This window comes from Parasteatoda tepidariorum, chromosome 2 (genome assembly GCF_982258835.1).
Source record: "Parasteatoda tepidariorum strain Cologne lab strain chromosome 2, Ptep-v5.0, whole genome shotgun sequence".
Lineage (NCBI taxonomy): Eukaryota > Metazoa > Arthropoda > Arachnida > Araneae > Theridiidae > Parasteatoda > Parasteatoda tepidariorum.
Window position 1 is genome coordinate 98,331,787 of NC_141756.1, and position 14,366 is coordinate 98,346,152.

Sequence of the window (14,366 nt, forward strand, 5' to 3'; positions counted from 1 at the left end):
TATGTAATAATTGCTTAAAATTTCGTTAACTTAGTTTAAATATGAATAGAAATAACGATATTTTTGTAAGAAATTTACTTTTTTTGTTTCATGTTTTTCTACTATTAATTTAAAAATATTCAATTTAAACAAAATTTTCGGAGTTATTTAAAATTAATTTCAAAACTCTTGTTTTAAAATTCGAGAAAAATTTGCCTAAAACTGGTAAAGATATGCGTGATTAAAGTAGTTCTTTTATGCTGCGCATGAGCGTGAAGAAAAATTTTTTCTCTTTCCCTTCTTAATTTTGTGGTGAATTTCATTAGGCAAATAATTAAAAAAAAAGTCAGATTTGAATATCTTAACAATTTATGAAGCTTCAAGACATTTTTTTAACTTGAATTCGCATTTTTTAAAAGAAAGCTAAAATGATAAAAGGTTTTCCGCAAATTTTACTTTGTACTATTAAACAAGATTTATTAAAAATGACATCGGGGATAATAAAAGTATCTTTTCTTTTTCATGTTTTCTTTCCTTATGCAATAATATTTTGGTGTATGGACGTTTTTTGTAAAGTAATCATCATTTGTTATTTAATTTTGTCTTATGATACAAAATAATATTTGTAAAAAAACCCTTATGATTTTGTGTTTCTTTTAAAAAGTTCACAAACTACTTGGAACTTTTTAAAATTTTACGACATTCAAATCGGACTCTTTTTAATTAATCGCTTATAAAGTTATGAAAAAATTTCCGCATAAGCGCAGTACTAAAAACTACTTCAATTTTTTATATATTGAGCAGTTTTCAACGAATTTTTTTTTCAAATTCCAAAGCAAAAATTGTCCCGCAGTGGACTGATTGCTAAGACGCGGTTCCCAGCAAATCACCGAAGTCAAGCATCACTGGCTGCGGCCAGTGTGCGGGTGGGTGACCACTTGTATCAGTCTGCGTAGGGACCGAGGGTGTGCGGTATCGGTCCTCGTTAAACTGTTCTACCGTAAAGTGCTCGACTTCGCGTGCAGGTCGTCGGGCTACCGAAGTGGGGGTGCCATCCCCTCTGCAGAGGATCAAAATTGTGATGGCATGTCTCCAGATCATCCTCAGGGATGTTTCCCAGACCGTCGCCGATAGCCCATTGTGCAGCTCTACTGCGACGTAAATGAACTACAACAACTACAACAACAAAGCAAAAATTTTGTAATTAATTTTTAATTTCTCTAAAAATTTTGCTTGAAATGATTGAAGAAGTTATAGCAAAAAAATGGAAAGCAAAAAAATTATACAATAATTTTATAAAAATTTTATAAAAGATAATAGTTTGAAAAGCTGTAAAAAGTTTTATTATTGTATTTGTATAATTAGAGGCTTATTTCTTTCTTTTCCTTACATTTAATTATATTCATCCCTAATATTGGCCATCAAAATGGGCTATAGGTGGCGCAAAACAGAACTCTCTACCTATGGCAACACTTCGCTTGCTTTCCTCACTAGCATGAGGAGAGTCATAGGAGAAGGAAGTACGTCAGTTTCTCTCTTGATTTTCAAATAGATCAAAAACATTCAAGTCAGGAAACTATACGGAACTAAAAACTACATTGAACATAGTTCTAAAAGAAAGCGTTGTGAAAATTTTAAAAAATATTTGTGACAATTAAATACGAAAAATATTAAGAAGGGGAAAATACAACTGAAAAGAGGAGGAGTGAGAAAAGGGAAAGGCATGGAACCGGTCTTTTCCCCAGATGGCGTATTCGAGCGTTGCGATCTTGGATTTTTACTGCATTTTTTTCCCCCTTTCAAAGAAAAAAAAAGAGCTCAACCGGATTTTCAACGAACTTTTCTTTTTTAGAAGAAAAAAAAGGGGGGAGATATTTTTAAAGTAGAAGTTAAAGTGGTTTTTTCGGCATCACTATAATTATCATTCGTAACTGTTAACTGTAAGAAAGAGCCGGCCCGGGAAATAAACTTATAATTTTATGATTGGCAGCAGCAGGAGTCTAGTTGCAGTGTCTTTGCGCTTATAGGATTCAGCTTTCCCTGCATTTTGGTTTGTTACCCGCTATTGGGCAATAACATTATACTGTTTCAATATTGTTTCTTTTAATAAAACAAATCTAGTCGGACGACCGCAACAGAATCTGTACTTCTAGCGTTTTTCTTTTCTCTAAATTTACAAAATATCTTGAAATGGCTGATCAGGTAATATGTCTTGCTAAGCCTACTTTCAAAAGCATTTCGCTTATGAATAATGAAAAAATTTATGTCCAACATTATTTTTATTGATTAATATGTGATGTTTTGTCTAGCTATTCTTATCTTTGTCAATTAGTTCGAAATTTGTAAATCCCCCGTCTATTTCGCCCTATAAGTCTTTTGTTCTATTGCGTAATTCACTAATATTAGAGTTATTTTAACTATTCTCACTCAATTTCCTTTTATTTAGATTAACAGAATTTATATGTTCCGTATACAATTCTTCTTCATAAAAGCTCTTAAGTAATTTAGAACAATGAGTTCTTACTCATTCATATGTTAAGTTACTTCTTTTTTATCGTTATTATGGCGAATGTACGACTTAAAATTGCTAGCAAAGCTGTTGCAGTTTCTTTATTTCTTGTTCTTTTTAAAATTGTATTAATATCAATCTACAAATTTTTTTTCATATGGTATTCAAGTTGTGATTTAATTTTTTAAACTCAGTTGCCAAGTATGCTAGTGCAAAAGAAAAAAAAAAGTACTATTTGCTAAACTAAGGTTTCATAATAGTTGAATTCCAAGTGGAGCAGAGGGGAAATCACACGCTTATTTTATTTTAAAATATTTATTAAATATATCTGATTACTAAAATTTGTAAGAATATGCTACTTTAGAGAGGAATTTTTAATTGGTATAAAATAATAAAAGAGCCTCATAATTAAATTGCAAGTTGATCGGAAGTACTTGGAACAGAGGGGGGGAATTAAGTCCCACATTTTTGACAAGCACTTGTATATATGCTAAATTCTGTGATTTAGATCCATTCTAAACATTTTTTTTTAAATTATCACATTTCAATATAAACTGTTATCAGACTTTTTAAATTGCAAACACATTTTAATTGTATCCGAATAATAGAGATGTTTGACAAATTGTTAAAGGGAAATATCAATGTCGAATGCCATCTTTCCTGTGCATGAAACCCTCTTTGCGGTACCTCCGACTCCATCAACTGCACCTTTTCTGCGAATTGTGGCAAAAAAATGCTAATTTATATTATTGAATGAAAAAGTAATATTGCAAAGTGTATATTTCTGTTTGAATTGGGATGATTGCCCATCACTAAAGTCAGTTTCTTATAATGTAGGCTTTTTTTTTTTTATGTTCATCAAATAAGAATTCATTGAAAGTGAGGATTGCATATTTGTTGTGCTACATATAGTCACTGGCTGTGGCATAACCTACTATTTCTTTTTCTTCCATTCAATCTAGTCAGGGTTGGCAAGGTTTAGGACAGAATGAATTAATCCACGGTTTAAACCGTCCTGTCCAAAACCCTTTTACTCAAATTATGTCATAATTTTATCTGAACAATATTTAAGAGGTAAAATAAACATAGTACTAATAACATATTGATAATTAAATATACTAGAGAATATTTGTATTAAAAGTATAATGTTTTATTAATATTGTTTGACACTTCAATTTAAACAAAGGAAGATTAATCAGTAATCAAGTTCAATTGGTCCTCTCATTTAATAGTACATAACTGAAGTTTGGCCTTGCCATACAAGTTAAAATATTAGGGACTAAGTGCTTGGTTCATCATAAACAGGTTTATTTATCTATAGTACTATTCAAGAATACTTTTATTTCATTCATGTTTATGCCCTTCAAAACTGTTAATACATTTTTCAGTTATTTTGTATTTTCAATTTAAACTAATATATTTATATTTAAAAACAATTTTTTTTTAAATAGATGTCTTTTTTATCATCCTGTGATGCAGAAATTATAAAATTTTTTAAAAAAAATATTGTGAAAAATAAAAGCTTAATTTTTGAACAAATTTAGTATTTTTTTTTAAGAAAAATTATTATTTTTTAATATTGCCATATTTATCCTTATGCAAAAATATTATTTATCAGTATTAAAAGCATATTTATATTTAAAGGATTAGGTATTCACTTTTGTTGTTCACTGAATTGTGGAGTTTCAAAAATTTTAAACCTTTTCCTATTATATTATATTATTTTCTTTTAATAAGTTATAGTAAATTGTATAAAAAATGTCAAATATTTATTGATATATGTAATTATTATGTGTACAATGGTTACACCTATAGAATTTTTACCTTTTACCAAAGTTCAAGGTTTTGGACACTTTAAGACAGTTTAGGACAGTATTACCCAGTTTAGTACAGTAAAACCCTGTTTAAGACAGTAAAACCCACGTGTCCTGTCCAAAACCAGTTTAGGACGTCCAAAACCCCAACCCTGAATCTAGTTGACGAAACCAAGCAACAGCAGTATATAAAGACTACGTGTGAGTCCAATTGTCTGACTGTACCTCATTTTGAGTGAGGTGGCTGAAATTTACATGTAAAACTCATTTAATGGGATTCTGTCTAAACTGCTTAAAATAGTCAGATTGTGTTTATTTTTCAAGGCAGTGTAATATAAATTTTTCTAATTGACCTTCAAGCTCATCAATTACATGAGACAGTGTGCCTTGACTGAAAAATTGAGCACATTCCTTGCTACTGTTATTTTTGTTTCATTGATACCACTTTACAGGCTGTTGTAACTGATGATCAAGAATCCTTTTAACACATTTTAAAAGGAGTTTTTCACACATATTCTTTATGTAGTTAATTGAGCAATTGTCACAAGGTACTATATTTAGTAATTATTAGGTAAACAACTGTGGTTTTAACAGTAGATTCACATTTTCATGAATAGCACACACACATGTAGTGCTTTATATAAGCATGAAATATGGATGTGGCATGATACACGTGCATAGCGTTTTTAAAAGGTGTTTATTTTTTATTTGTTGTTTCAAAACCCTTAAAGGTGCTTTTTTTTTTCATTTGGGTTTTGTAAATAGTGCTTAATTTTTTATCTTGAGAAGAGATTTTTTTCTTGTCCGTATCGGTTGTCGTTCTAAATTATAAAAAAAAAAAAATTAAGATTTTCTCTATGTTTATCAGAAACTAGTTTTTTCATTGTGATTATATAAAGTTTTTGAAAATGTTTTGGAATTTTATTGAATTATGACTCCTGTAAAAGCTAGGGAGATGTAGCATTATTATAAATTGAGTCTACTTAAAAGTGATTTGTCTTATTTGAAATTTAAGAATTAAAATAACATGTTTAAAAATCTATGTAAAAGGCTAAAAACAAAATTAAAAGCTGATCGTAAAACGAAATGGATTAACAATGAAACAGTCAGAAATAAAGTGTCAAAACGTCATCATTCGTGTTCAAAATTTGGGTAAATTGTAATTAAACTTTTGTCTTTGAAATTTTATTTAGTGGAATACTTCCTGTCATTTATAACCCCTACAGCAAAATGACTGGCATCGCAGAATGTATGATTTTCTATTTTTTAGTTCCAAGTTTTTCCGAAACAAAAGTTCAGCAAAATTGGTGTTCTATTCTTCATTTGCATACCTATGCTCCTGATTTTTCAGTTTACCTTTAACCTGTATCAGTCACTCATTTATTAGATACCACCTCGATTGCTAACTCTGTGAATTTTGTTTTTTTACATGAGTTTAAGGTGCTTGTGTAAGTTTTTTTCTGAGCATTAAGAGTACCTTAATTTTGCTTATAAATTGTTATAAAATCTTTATATTAAGAAAATGTTAATGTAAAATATTATATAGAATGATACTTCATGATTATTCTGTCGACCTGCACATTGGGGTTACCTGTTGATCTGTCAGGTGTGATTGTGCTCCGGAAAAAATCCGGATTTCCGGAATTTTCGCTAACAGTGATTTGGAAGTTTCCGGAGATCTAAGGTCCAGACGTTTCAAAATATCAATTATCACAGAAGTTTCCGGAAATCAAATTTTCAAAGGTGGAACTTAAAAACACAGTTTATTTTATTTGTTTGTAAGGGAGAGCCAGAGAGATACATTATAAGCTTATATTCATGATTAATATTCATATTTTTATCAGTAAATAGTTGTTATAATCATGAACTCAAGCAAGAAAGACATATTTGTAAATTTTAATTACTTCTCCGGGTCATCATAGCTATGTGTAAATGGTATAGGTATGTGTAAAATTTTAAATATATTTTAAGTAAACTAAGAAATATAGGAAAAAACCTTGTTTAAATTTTTTTCAATTTAAACTGTTTTTGTTTTTTTTAACTCAAGAAATTTTCCGGAATTTTGACTTGGGCTCACAATCACCTCTAATCTGTAGACGCTCACAAAAATGCGCAGATCCTTCACCGCCATCATGACTTTAAATCAATTTCCAAATTAAGCATTCTAAACACATTAAATTTATCAAATGAAACAATAACAAAACAATATAAGTGTGAAAAATGTAATAAAAAGTATCAAAACAAATCTAAAAAAAGCTTAATTTTTTTGTACACATTGAATCGATGAAAAAGAAGCGGTATATTTCGATACTCGAAAGAAAATATATATAAAAAAAATTATAAGGCATAAAGACAATTCTTTAGCCATCAATTGTTATTGTTTTGCAAGAAAGTTCGTACAAGTAAAATAGCGTTCAAAACATTTTTTTCTGCAGCGTACATTAGCTTTAAATATTTTGTCACAGTGTAGAAATGTAATAAAATAATAGCTTATATAATTTATTTGAGTGTTAACATGTTTATTCTTATTGGATTCTTTTTCAAAAATATTTAGGTTCAAAAACCTGAAGGTGATGGTGGCTCTGAATATATTAAGCTTAAAGTTGTGGGACAGGTTTGTATGCATTCAGTAATAGTTTTGAAAGTTTTGTATGGTATTTCAAGATAGTGTTTATTATAAGACTTTGAACTGAAACAATTACAAAATTTGTTAGTGGGCAATAGTAGCATTGCCACTTTTTTGAAAATATGTTTATAATATTCCTTTAGAGCATTTCTCAAAAACTGGTTACATACTTTGAGAAAAACCCATTGAAATATTACTTTTTTAGGATAAAATTTTAAGTAATTCCTCAGTTAAATTCATGCATTCTATGAATTAGTTTTCAAATGAGAATAATTCTATAATTTTGAGAATATTGTGCCTCGTAGTTATAACTTATTAAAACTTTCTTGATTTTAAAAATGAGTACTTGTAATAATTGCCGAAAAAGACGTCGGAAATTAATGTGGACTTACAATGGAATCGTAGTGAATCAAGCGCATGAAAAAGTGATTAAGATGTAAAATTTGTTATCCTGACGTCATATAAATTACATAGGAATCGAGAAAATAGTCGAAAAACTACAGACAGCTGCTGAAAAACAAACCATAAACTATGTGGATTTGCTGTAGAATCGATCTAAATTGAGAAAGTCAAAAAATAATTCCTTAAATTAAAAAAAAAACTCTTTTGCAGTAATAACATTGTATATAAATTATGAGGATTAAAAAAAGGTAGGAATTGTGGGAAACGACGTCTATAATAATGGATTGGTAAAAAAATAACCCAAATTCTAAATTTAAACGTGTTAAATCTTACAAAGATATCGGGAAAGCAGTTTGTGTCAATGCATTATCTAGTACTATAGAATCGACACGATCTTTCCAGGTGACCTAATGCCATCCGGTAGCGTGAGATTATAATGAACATGACTGTCGTAACAGCATCGTATTAAAAATATTGGATTTTGAAATATAAGAAAAAGGTCCATAAAATGCCTGTCCCATAAATGCCTAGAATGAACTCTGAATGAAAACTGAAAATTTTAACCACTTGAGAATAGCCCTAACAAAGTAAATTTTTGTAATAGTCATTACAATCACAAAATAGTAATTGCAATTTTTAATAGCATGCAATTATTATTTAAACAGTGGCTTAATTTTTTCAAAATGAACTATGAGTAGGAAGTTTTATTAAGGGATGGTGGCTTATTTCTCAAATGAGTATGTTTATTGAGATCAAAGTGGCTCGACCTTCATAAAGTACTTAAGGCGAACACTGTCGTTATAATTCGTTTATGTCTTCATGGAAAAAAAACATTGTCGACGAAAATTCACACATAAGCTTGGATGTAAAAGGCCCTTATGTTTAAGTAGGGGTCTGTCCAGACTTTTTGTGAAAGGTTCGGTTTTTGTGAAGTAGTGAAAAAATTACTCATTCTTTCAACCAGGGTCCGCTCTTATAAATTTGTGCAAATAGGGTCCAGTTATTGCAAAAAACTTTTTTAAGGAGTTTTTAAATTGTAAATAGATACAAGATTATGCTCAACACTATAAAATTATAATTTAAAAAAAATTAAATTTTCAAAAACAAGCAGTAATTGCTGCTTCTAAATTAGAGATGCAACATACGAATATTTGGTATTTAGCCTATACTGCTGAACGCAGAATAATGGAAGAATCGTCTGCGGAAGACAACTTAATTCTTTTACATCCATCTTTCTTGTTTTCTGCCCTGCTTGATTAACAAAACAATAATGAAGAAAACAAATTTTTGAAGGGTTCGTTTTTAAGTTAAAATATTTTGTGAAGGGTCAGTTTTTATGAAAAGATATTTTATGAAGAGTCTGTTAACGGACCCAAATTTCTTCTAAACAGACCCCTGTTAAGGGTGTACTGCATTTTTGTCTCCCGTCCTTTTTTAAAAATAAAGTCAAAACTCTGGATGATTGCTACAATTGATGAAGATATCAAAGATCGGCTGTATGTATGGAATGACATGAAAGGATGGATGATGGATTAAATGAAAGTCGCATTCCAAATGTTATTTAGACAGGGTGAAAGTTAACATCAACTGTCCTTTTCAAAATTTCATTTGTAATGAATATGAAATGTTTATCTGTGTGCAACCTTTTGTGTTTGACCAATAAGAGGCTCAATTGATTGACGATAGTATGGACCTCCTTTGCCCGACCACAGTAAATAAATAAAAATATTAATGAATTCACATAGTGGCAGAGCTCCCTGAGAGACTTATACATATTTAGCGACTGTGGCACGTGAATATAGTACAAATGATTAGATGACAGAAAAAATATATAACATAATCATAACCTACACATAACAGAGCTCTGTGCTCGAACTCCTCTTCCATAAATATCTTGCGTAGTATATTTAACCAAGGGAAAGAGAAAGAAGACTGATTAAATCTTGGCCTTTTAAACAGAGTTTAGTCTTCATTGACTGGAGTTGTAACAGGCTTTTCCTGTGAGGAAAACATTGTCTTCTCAAGCTTTGTTTTTTACTGCTCTCAATGAACTCACGACGACATAATGTGACTTGACAATTAGCATAGATTCGGCTGATTTAATGAGATTGTCGATCATATTTCCAACATCAATGCCAAATATCTGACAACTATTTTTGATGATAGTGTATGCAGGACATGCAACTATTTTCGGCATGAGGCTGTTGCAACTATTTTCAGGAAAAGGAAACTATATGGCGATTGTTCTGTACTCCTAGCGATGATTTTCAACATAAATTTGGTTGAGAACCTGCGGGAGCTTCTCAAAACACTGGATTTTTTTTAAAAAATTTTGAATTGCAAATTAGAATCCCCGCCTTTTAATTCCTTTAATTTGCACAGACTTGACTGTTAGTCTATTTCGTTCGTAAGATTATAAGTCTTTTTCAATTGTTATTTCTATGAGATTCCGCATTATTTTTTTTTTAAAAAAAAAAAAAAAAATCAAAGTAGTCAATTTCCTAAATCTATGTATGTATTTATTAATTCAATTATTGTTAAAAGGGAAAAATTTTCAGAAAGTATGTTTATATAAAAATTATCATTTTTGCCACTAACTTGACTAAATGGATCATGGTGTATGGATATGGCAATTAAGACATTTAATAAAATTTTAGTCATATTTTTGTTCTTATTTAGACAACTATTTTCATAGTTTTTGGCAACTATTTTGTTAATTTTTTTTTCTATGGCAACCCTGTATGTGTAAACAGTGTTTTCTACAGGGAAAAACGGAACGGAAATTTACTTTCTCGGGTGTCTGTCGAGGCCAAATTTACTGCCGTTTAACAATACCTTCACAAGTTCACCTTAAGGAAAAACGGTAGTTTCACAAATTACTTTTTCTTAAAATTTTATTTTTGTACCCCTTAGGAAACTATAAATCCATTTTTTACCGTATTTTTGTGTTGATCTTTTAATATAATTTTTCACGAATGATTTCCAAATTTTCACAAAATAGGTACCTATCTCTCAGAAAACTTAGACCCCTGTTTCTATTAAACAGTATTTCACTTATATTTGTATTTAATCTACAGTAACGCAAAGTATGCCTTATCCTCTTTTAAAACTTTGTTCTATGTCTTACATTTATTTCTTAACCAAGTCCCCTTTATTTGTAGATTCGCATGAAACTAAATGCATTTATATAATGAAATTTTCTTATAGTATATAAAATCTCTTATAGTGTATTCATTGAAATGTTAGCATTAGGAAAAATAAGTGTTTAGTAAATAATACTATTAAGTTTGATCATAATGTTGCATTTTCTGCATCTTTAAAAGAATAAGTGTTACAATGCCTCTTTTAAAATGCTTGTATGAAACTTTGCTACGAATTTTTTTTTTTTTTAATGGATATGTTTTCTTCTGGTGAATGAATTAGCTGAATATGTTTTAATAATATTTAGTATTAAGAGTTTTTGCTTCATTGTATTTCAGGATTCTAATGAAATTCACTTTAGAGTGAAAATGACAACACAGATGGGCAAGCTGAAAAAATCATACAGTGATAGACAGGTACTTTTTGTTTTTGGAAAAATTTTCATACAGGTTCAATTTTATTTATAATACTAGTTTACATTCTGATTAAATTAAATTTTGTTATATTTAAAAAAAAAAGTTTAAAGTTTTACGGGGGAAAGTTCAGGATCAAAATTTCTTTTAACCCTGTGAACATTATTCTTTTATGGTCTCTTTTTTTTTTTTTTTTTTTTTTTTTTTTTTTCCTTCCAGAAATATGGCAGTGTGAAAAAGTGCATAAAAAATATTGATTTCTAATGTTTACATTTTTTTGGTTTAAAAATTGAGAACTATTTTTGTTTCTGTTTCTATCTAGCTTTCCTTTTTAGAAAAAACATACGTTTTTATAAACCTATTTATTTAACACTGTTTTAAGCGAATTCCTGAAGTTTCTACAACGAAAGTTCGTTATACCGATATTATGAATTTTGACATTAACCAAAATTATTTTCTTACGTGGAATTTTTCACATAAAAGAATAATAAATATAGCATTTAATTATAGTTTTTATCTGTTTGTACTCTGCATGTAAAAAATATCAAATCAATTTTTTAGAATCTTCCAAAATCAAATTAAAAAGAACAATGGATTTATTATCACTTGTGCTCCAAATGCATGCTCCAAACTTTTCCAAATTGTGCACATTTTCAAGCAACTGAACTGGAAAATCACTCTTTTATTTAGCCACATGTATTTTTACTTCTTTAAGCATAGATGGGTTGGAGTTGAGTCTTTTCAAGGTGGTCCCTTCTGAGTGATTCATCTCTTTTGACATGTCCCTTTCATATCTGAAACTTATTATTTTGAATATGTAAAAAAATTTTAATTGTGAGAGAAAATAGGAATTGTTGCTTATTTTCACTGTCGTTGAATCGGATTTCGTAATATTGGTATTTTTAATTCATTGTTTCTATGGGGATTCAGAAAATATTCATTACATTGAAATTTTTGCTAAACCAGTATTTGACGGTATGTGTTTATTGCTTAACTGAGAATTAGAATTTGAGTGATATGTGTCAAATTTATTTTGATGTTTTATCTCATGATAGGGTGTGCCAGTTACCTCTCTCCGCTTTTTATTTGATGGGCGAAGAATTAATGATGATGAAACACCAAAGCAGGTATTTATACTATTTTCTAGTTCATCCGTTTTATGTCTTGTTTATAATTTTACCATGTTCTTAACTTAGATGCAGTTTTGTGTGCTTGAAATGTTAGGCGTGTGACTATTCCGCGAATCCCAATACTGTAGGTTTGTGGAGTTCTGCTAGTCTATTTCCAGTCTGACAAAATTTTCTTATCAAAAGTATAGATTTCATACGTATGCATATTTTCATTAACAAAACACTTGTTCTGCCCATACCAACGCCCTCTGTTTTTCTTCCTAAGATCTCTTTTATTCAAATTGGTGAGAAAAACAATTTCGGATAAACTTCGAGAAATCAAGATTGGGAGGAAAAGAATCCCATATTAACTTCAGCTAAGACTACTGAAGCAAACAAAAGATTATGAAATTGATAATTTAAAAATTATTCCAAACTGGCAAACATTTAAAAGGTTGTTGGCTTAAAAAAACTAAGAAAAAAATTCAGATTTGTAACTGAAGAATTATTTAATCAATGTGTTAGATGCCCCACTTTTTTATTTGGCTACAAATAGATCAAATATTATTTTAATGTAGTAATGGATTATTAGGGTTTCTTTTTAAGCCTATTTGAAATATGATTTTTTTTATTTTTAGAAAAGAGGCTAAACTGATCTAGATCTCAGTCTTGCCATCACTACCTTCATGTTCAATATTTTACTCCAAGTTTGAATGTATATATATGAAATTAATGTATTTTAAAATATTATGAAATTTTTATTATGAGTGTTTTATTTATGAAATGTAAAATTTGCAAAAACACGTTTTTGATAACTTTTCTTAGCTCAATTTTATGCAAATATATTGTTGAAGCCTCGGTGGTAAGAGTAGAAAGTGAAATATGTCTTACTAAGAGAATTTTTGATCTTTTTAGCAATTTTATTTTTAATTGCTGTTTTTAAAATTTATATCAGCTATGTTAAAAAGTAGATATTTTTTATGATTTAAATTAATATTCATGAAAAGTGACATGAAGGTGAATTTTTTTATTTGTTTTTCGACACTCCTATTTTTTCCTCGTATTTTTTTAGTCCTCCTATTTTCCTTACTATTCCGAAAATTTTGGCTACTGTCCCTGAAGGTCTCAAAAAATTTAATCATAATTTAATAACAATAGATTTCATTTTTATTCTAAAAGCTTTCGCACTCCTTCCTAATGAGAACGTTCAATTTTTTTCTCAACCAAGTTAACCAATCACATATTTTTCTTACAATCGCTAACAGCAATGTTTGTAGACAAATTTTTACGATTGTTGCTTTGACACTAATTTTCTCTATTTCATTTAAATGTTTAAAAACCAACGATGTGTGTTTCCTTTTGATTGTAAAAATGTACAGGACAGGGGGGGGGATTTTCAGATTTCAGTGGGAACCCCCCATTAATATGATTTGTGTTTAAATTGTCCCCTACGTAATACATTAGGTTGTAATTTTGAGTTTAATTGCTTCTGCTTGTTTTTTCAGTTGGAAATGGAAAATGACGATGTAATTGAAGTATATCAGGAACAAACTGGCGGGAAGATGTAAGTTGCAGACTGAAATTAAAAGCTGCATTCTTTTGTATGTAATCATCTTGTGTAATCATGAATGAACTGTCACTTATTGTTTTTAGAGCATTGGTCATCAATTTCATATTCACTTTGTTTTTTGCTTTGGTTATGTCATACGCAAAGAAAAGAATAACTTTTTCCATCTTTGCTATTCTTTACTGTTTTAAACTTATATTTAAAAAAAAAAAAGAAAGAAATTTAGTGTTTTCATTAATTCCTAACGAGACAAGCTATAAAAGTTGTAGTGTCAGTGAAGTTCCAGTTATCTTTGTAAACTATATAAATGATCTGTGCTTAATTAAAATTTCATTTTAAAGCTGAAAATAAAGTCTTCATTCTAATGGCTGTTTCTTTTCTTGTGGCATATATATCCTTTTTAAAATATCTGACATGATTGTATCTCACCCATGCAGTGTTTTCATTATTAAAAAAAAATGGGTGAGAATTTTTTACCCTTTCTCAAAAACAGGGTGAGGTTGAAAGTTAAGTGAGATTTTTAAACTAAAAAAACACATAGGCTTGGAAAAAAAATAGTTTCTTTTATTTTTTAAAGCATTGACTATTTTTGCTGCTTCGTCATTTTTCTAAGTATTTGTCCATCTTGCATTAGTGCATAAAAAATTTGAACGTCTTAAGGTATCCGAACACGTTCGTAGGATTTTTTTAAAAATATTAAGTTTCAGAACACTTTTATGTTTTTGTATTTATTATATGTAAAAACTAATATTAAATAAGAGAAATTAGACATTTATATTATATTTTGTTTTTAAAAGCTAAATAAC

At 29.3% G+C, this 14,366-nt stretch overlaps 1 protein-coding gene across 1 annotated transcript; it reads left to right on the plus strand.

Annotated features, from left to right (window-relative positions):
• Nucleotides 1-1,771: 1,771 nt before the first annotated feature.
• Nucleotides 1,772-13,925, plus strand: LOC107442802 (small ubiquitin-related modifier). Its single transcript, XM_043046241.3, has 5 exons — nucleotides 1,772-2,181; nucleotides 6,857-6,916; nucleotides 10,810-10,887; nucleotides 11,940-12,011; nucleotides 13,499-13,925. The coding sequence occupies exons 1-5, from the start codon at nucleotides 2,170-2,172 to the stop codon at nucleotides 13,559-13,561; spliced, it is 285 nt and encodes a 94-aa protein (XP_042902175.1). The 5' UTR covers nucleotides 1,772-2,169; the 3' UTR covers nucleotides 13,562-13,925.
• The last annotated feature ends 441 nt before the right edge of the window (nucleotides 13,926-14,366 follow it).

What these genes read in the sequence shown, in the direction of transcription:
- LOC107442802 (XM_043046241.3), top strand. An exon ending in AGCTTAAAGTTGTGGGACAG is followed by an intron (nt 6,917 to 10,809) that starts GTTTGTATGCAT and finishes ATTGTATTTCAG; the next exon opens with GATTCTAATGAAATTCACTT. An exon ending in ATGATGAAACACCAAAGCAG is followed by an intron (nt 12,012 to 13,498) that starts GTATTTATACTA and finishes TTGTTTTTTCAG; the next exon opens with TTGGAAATGGAAAATGACGA.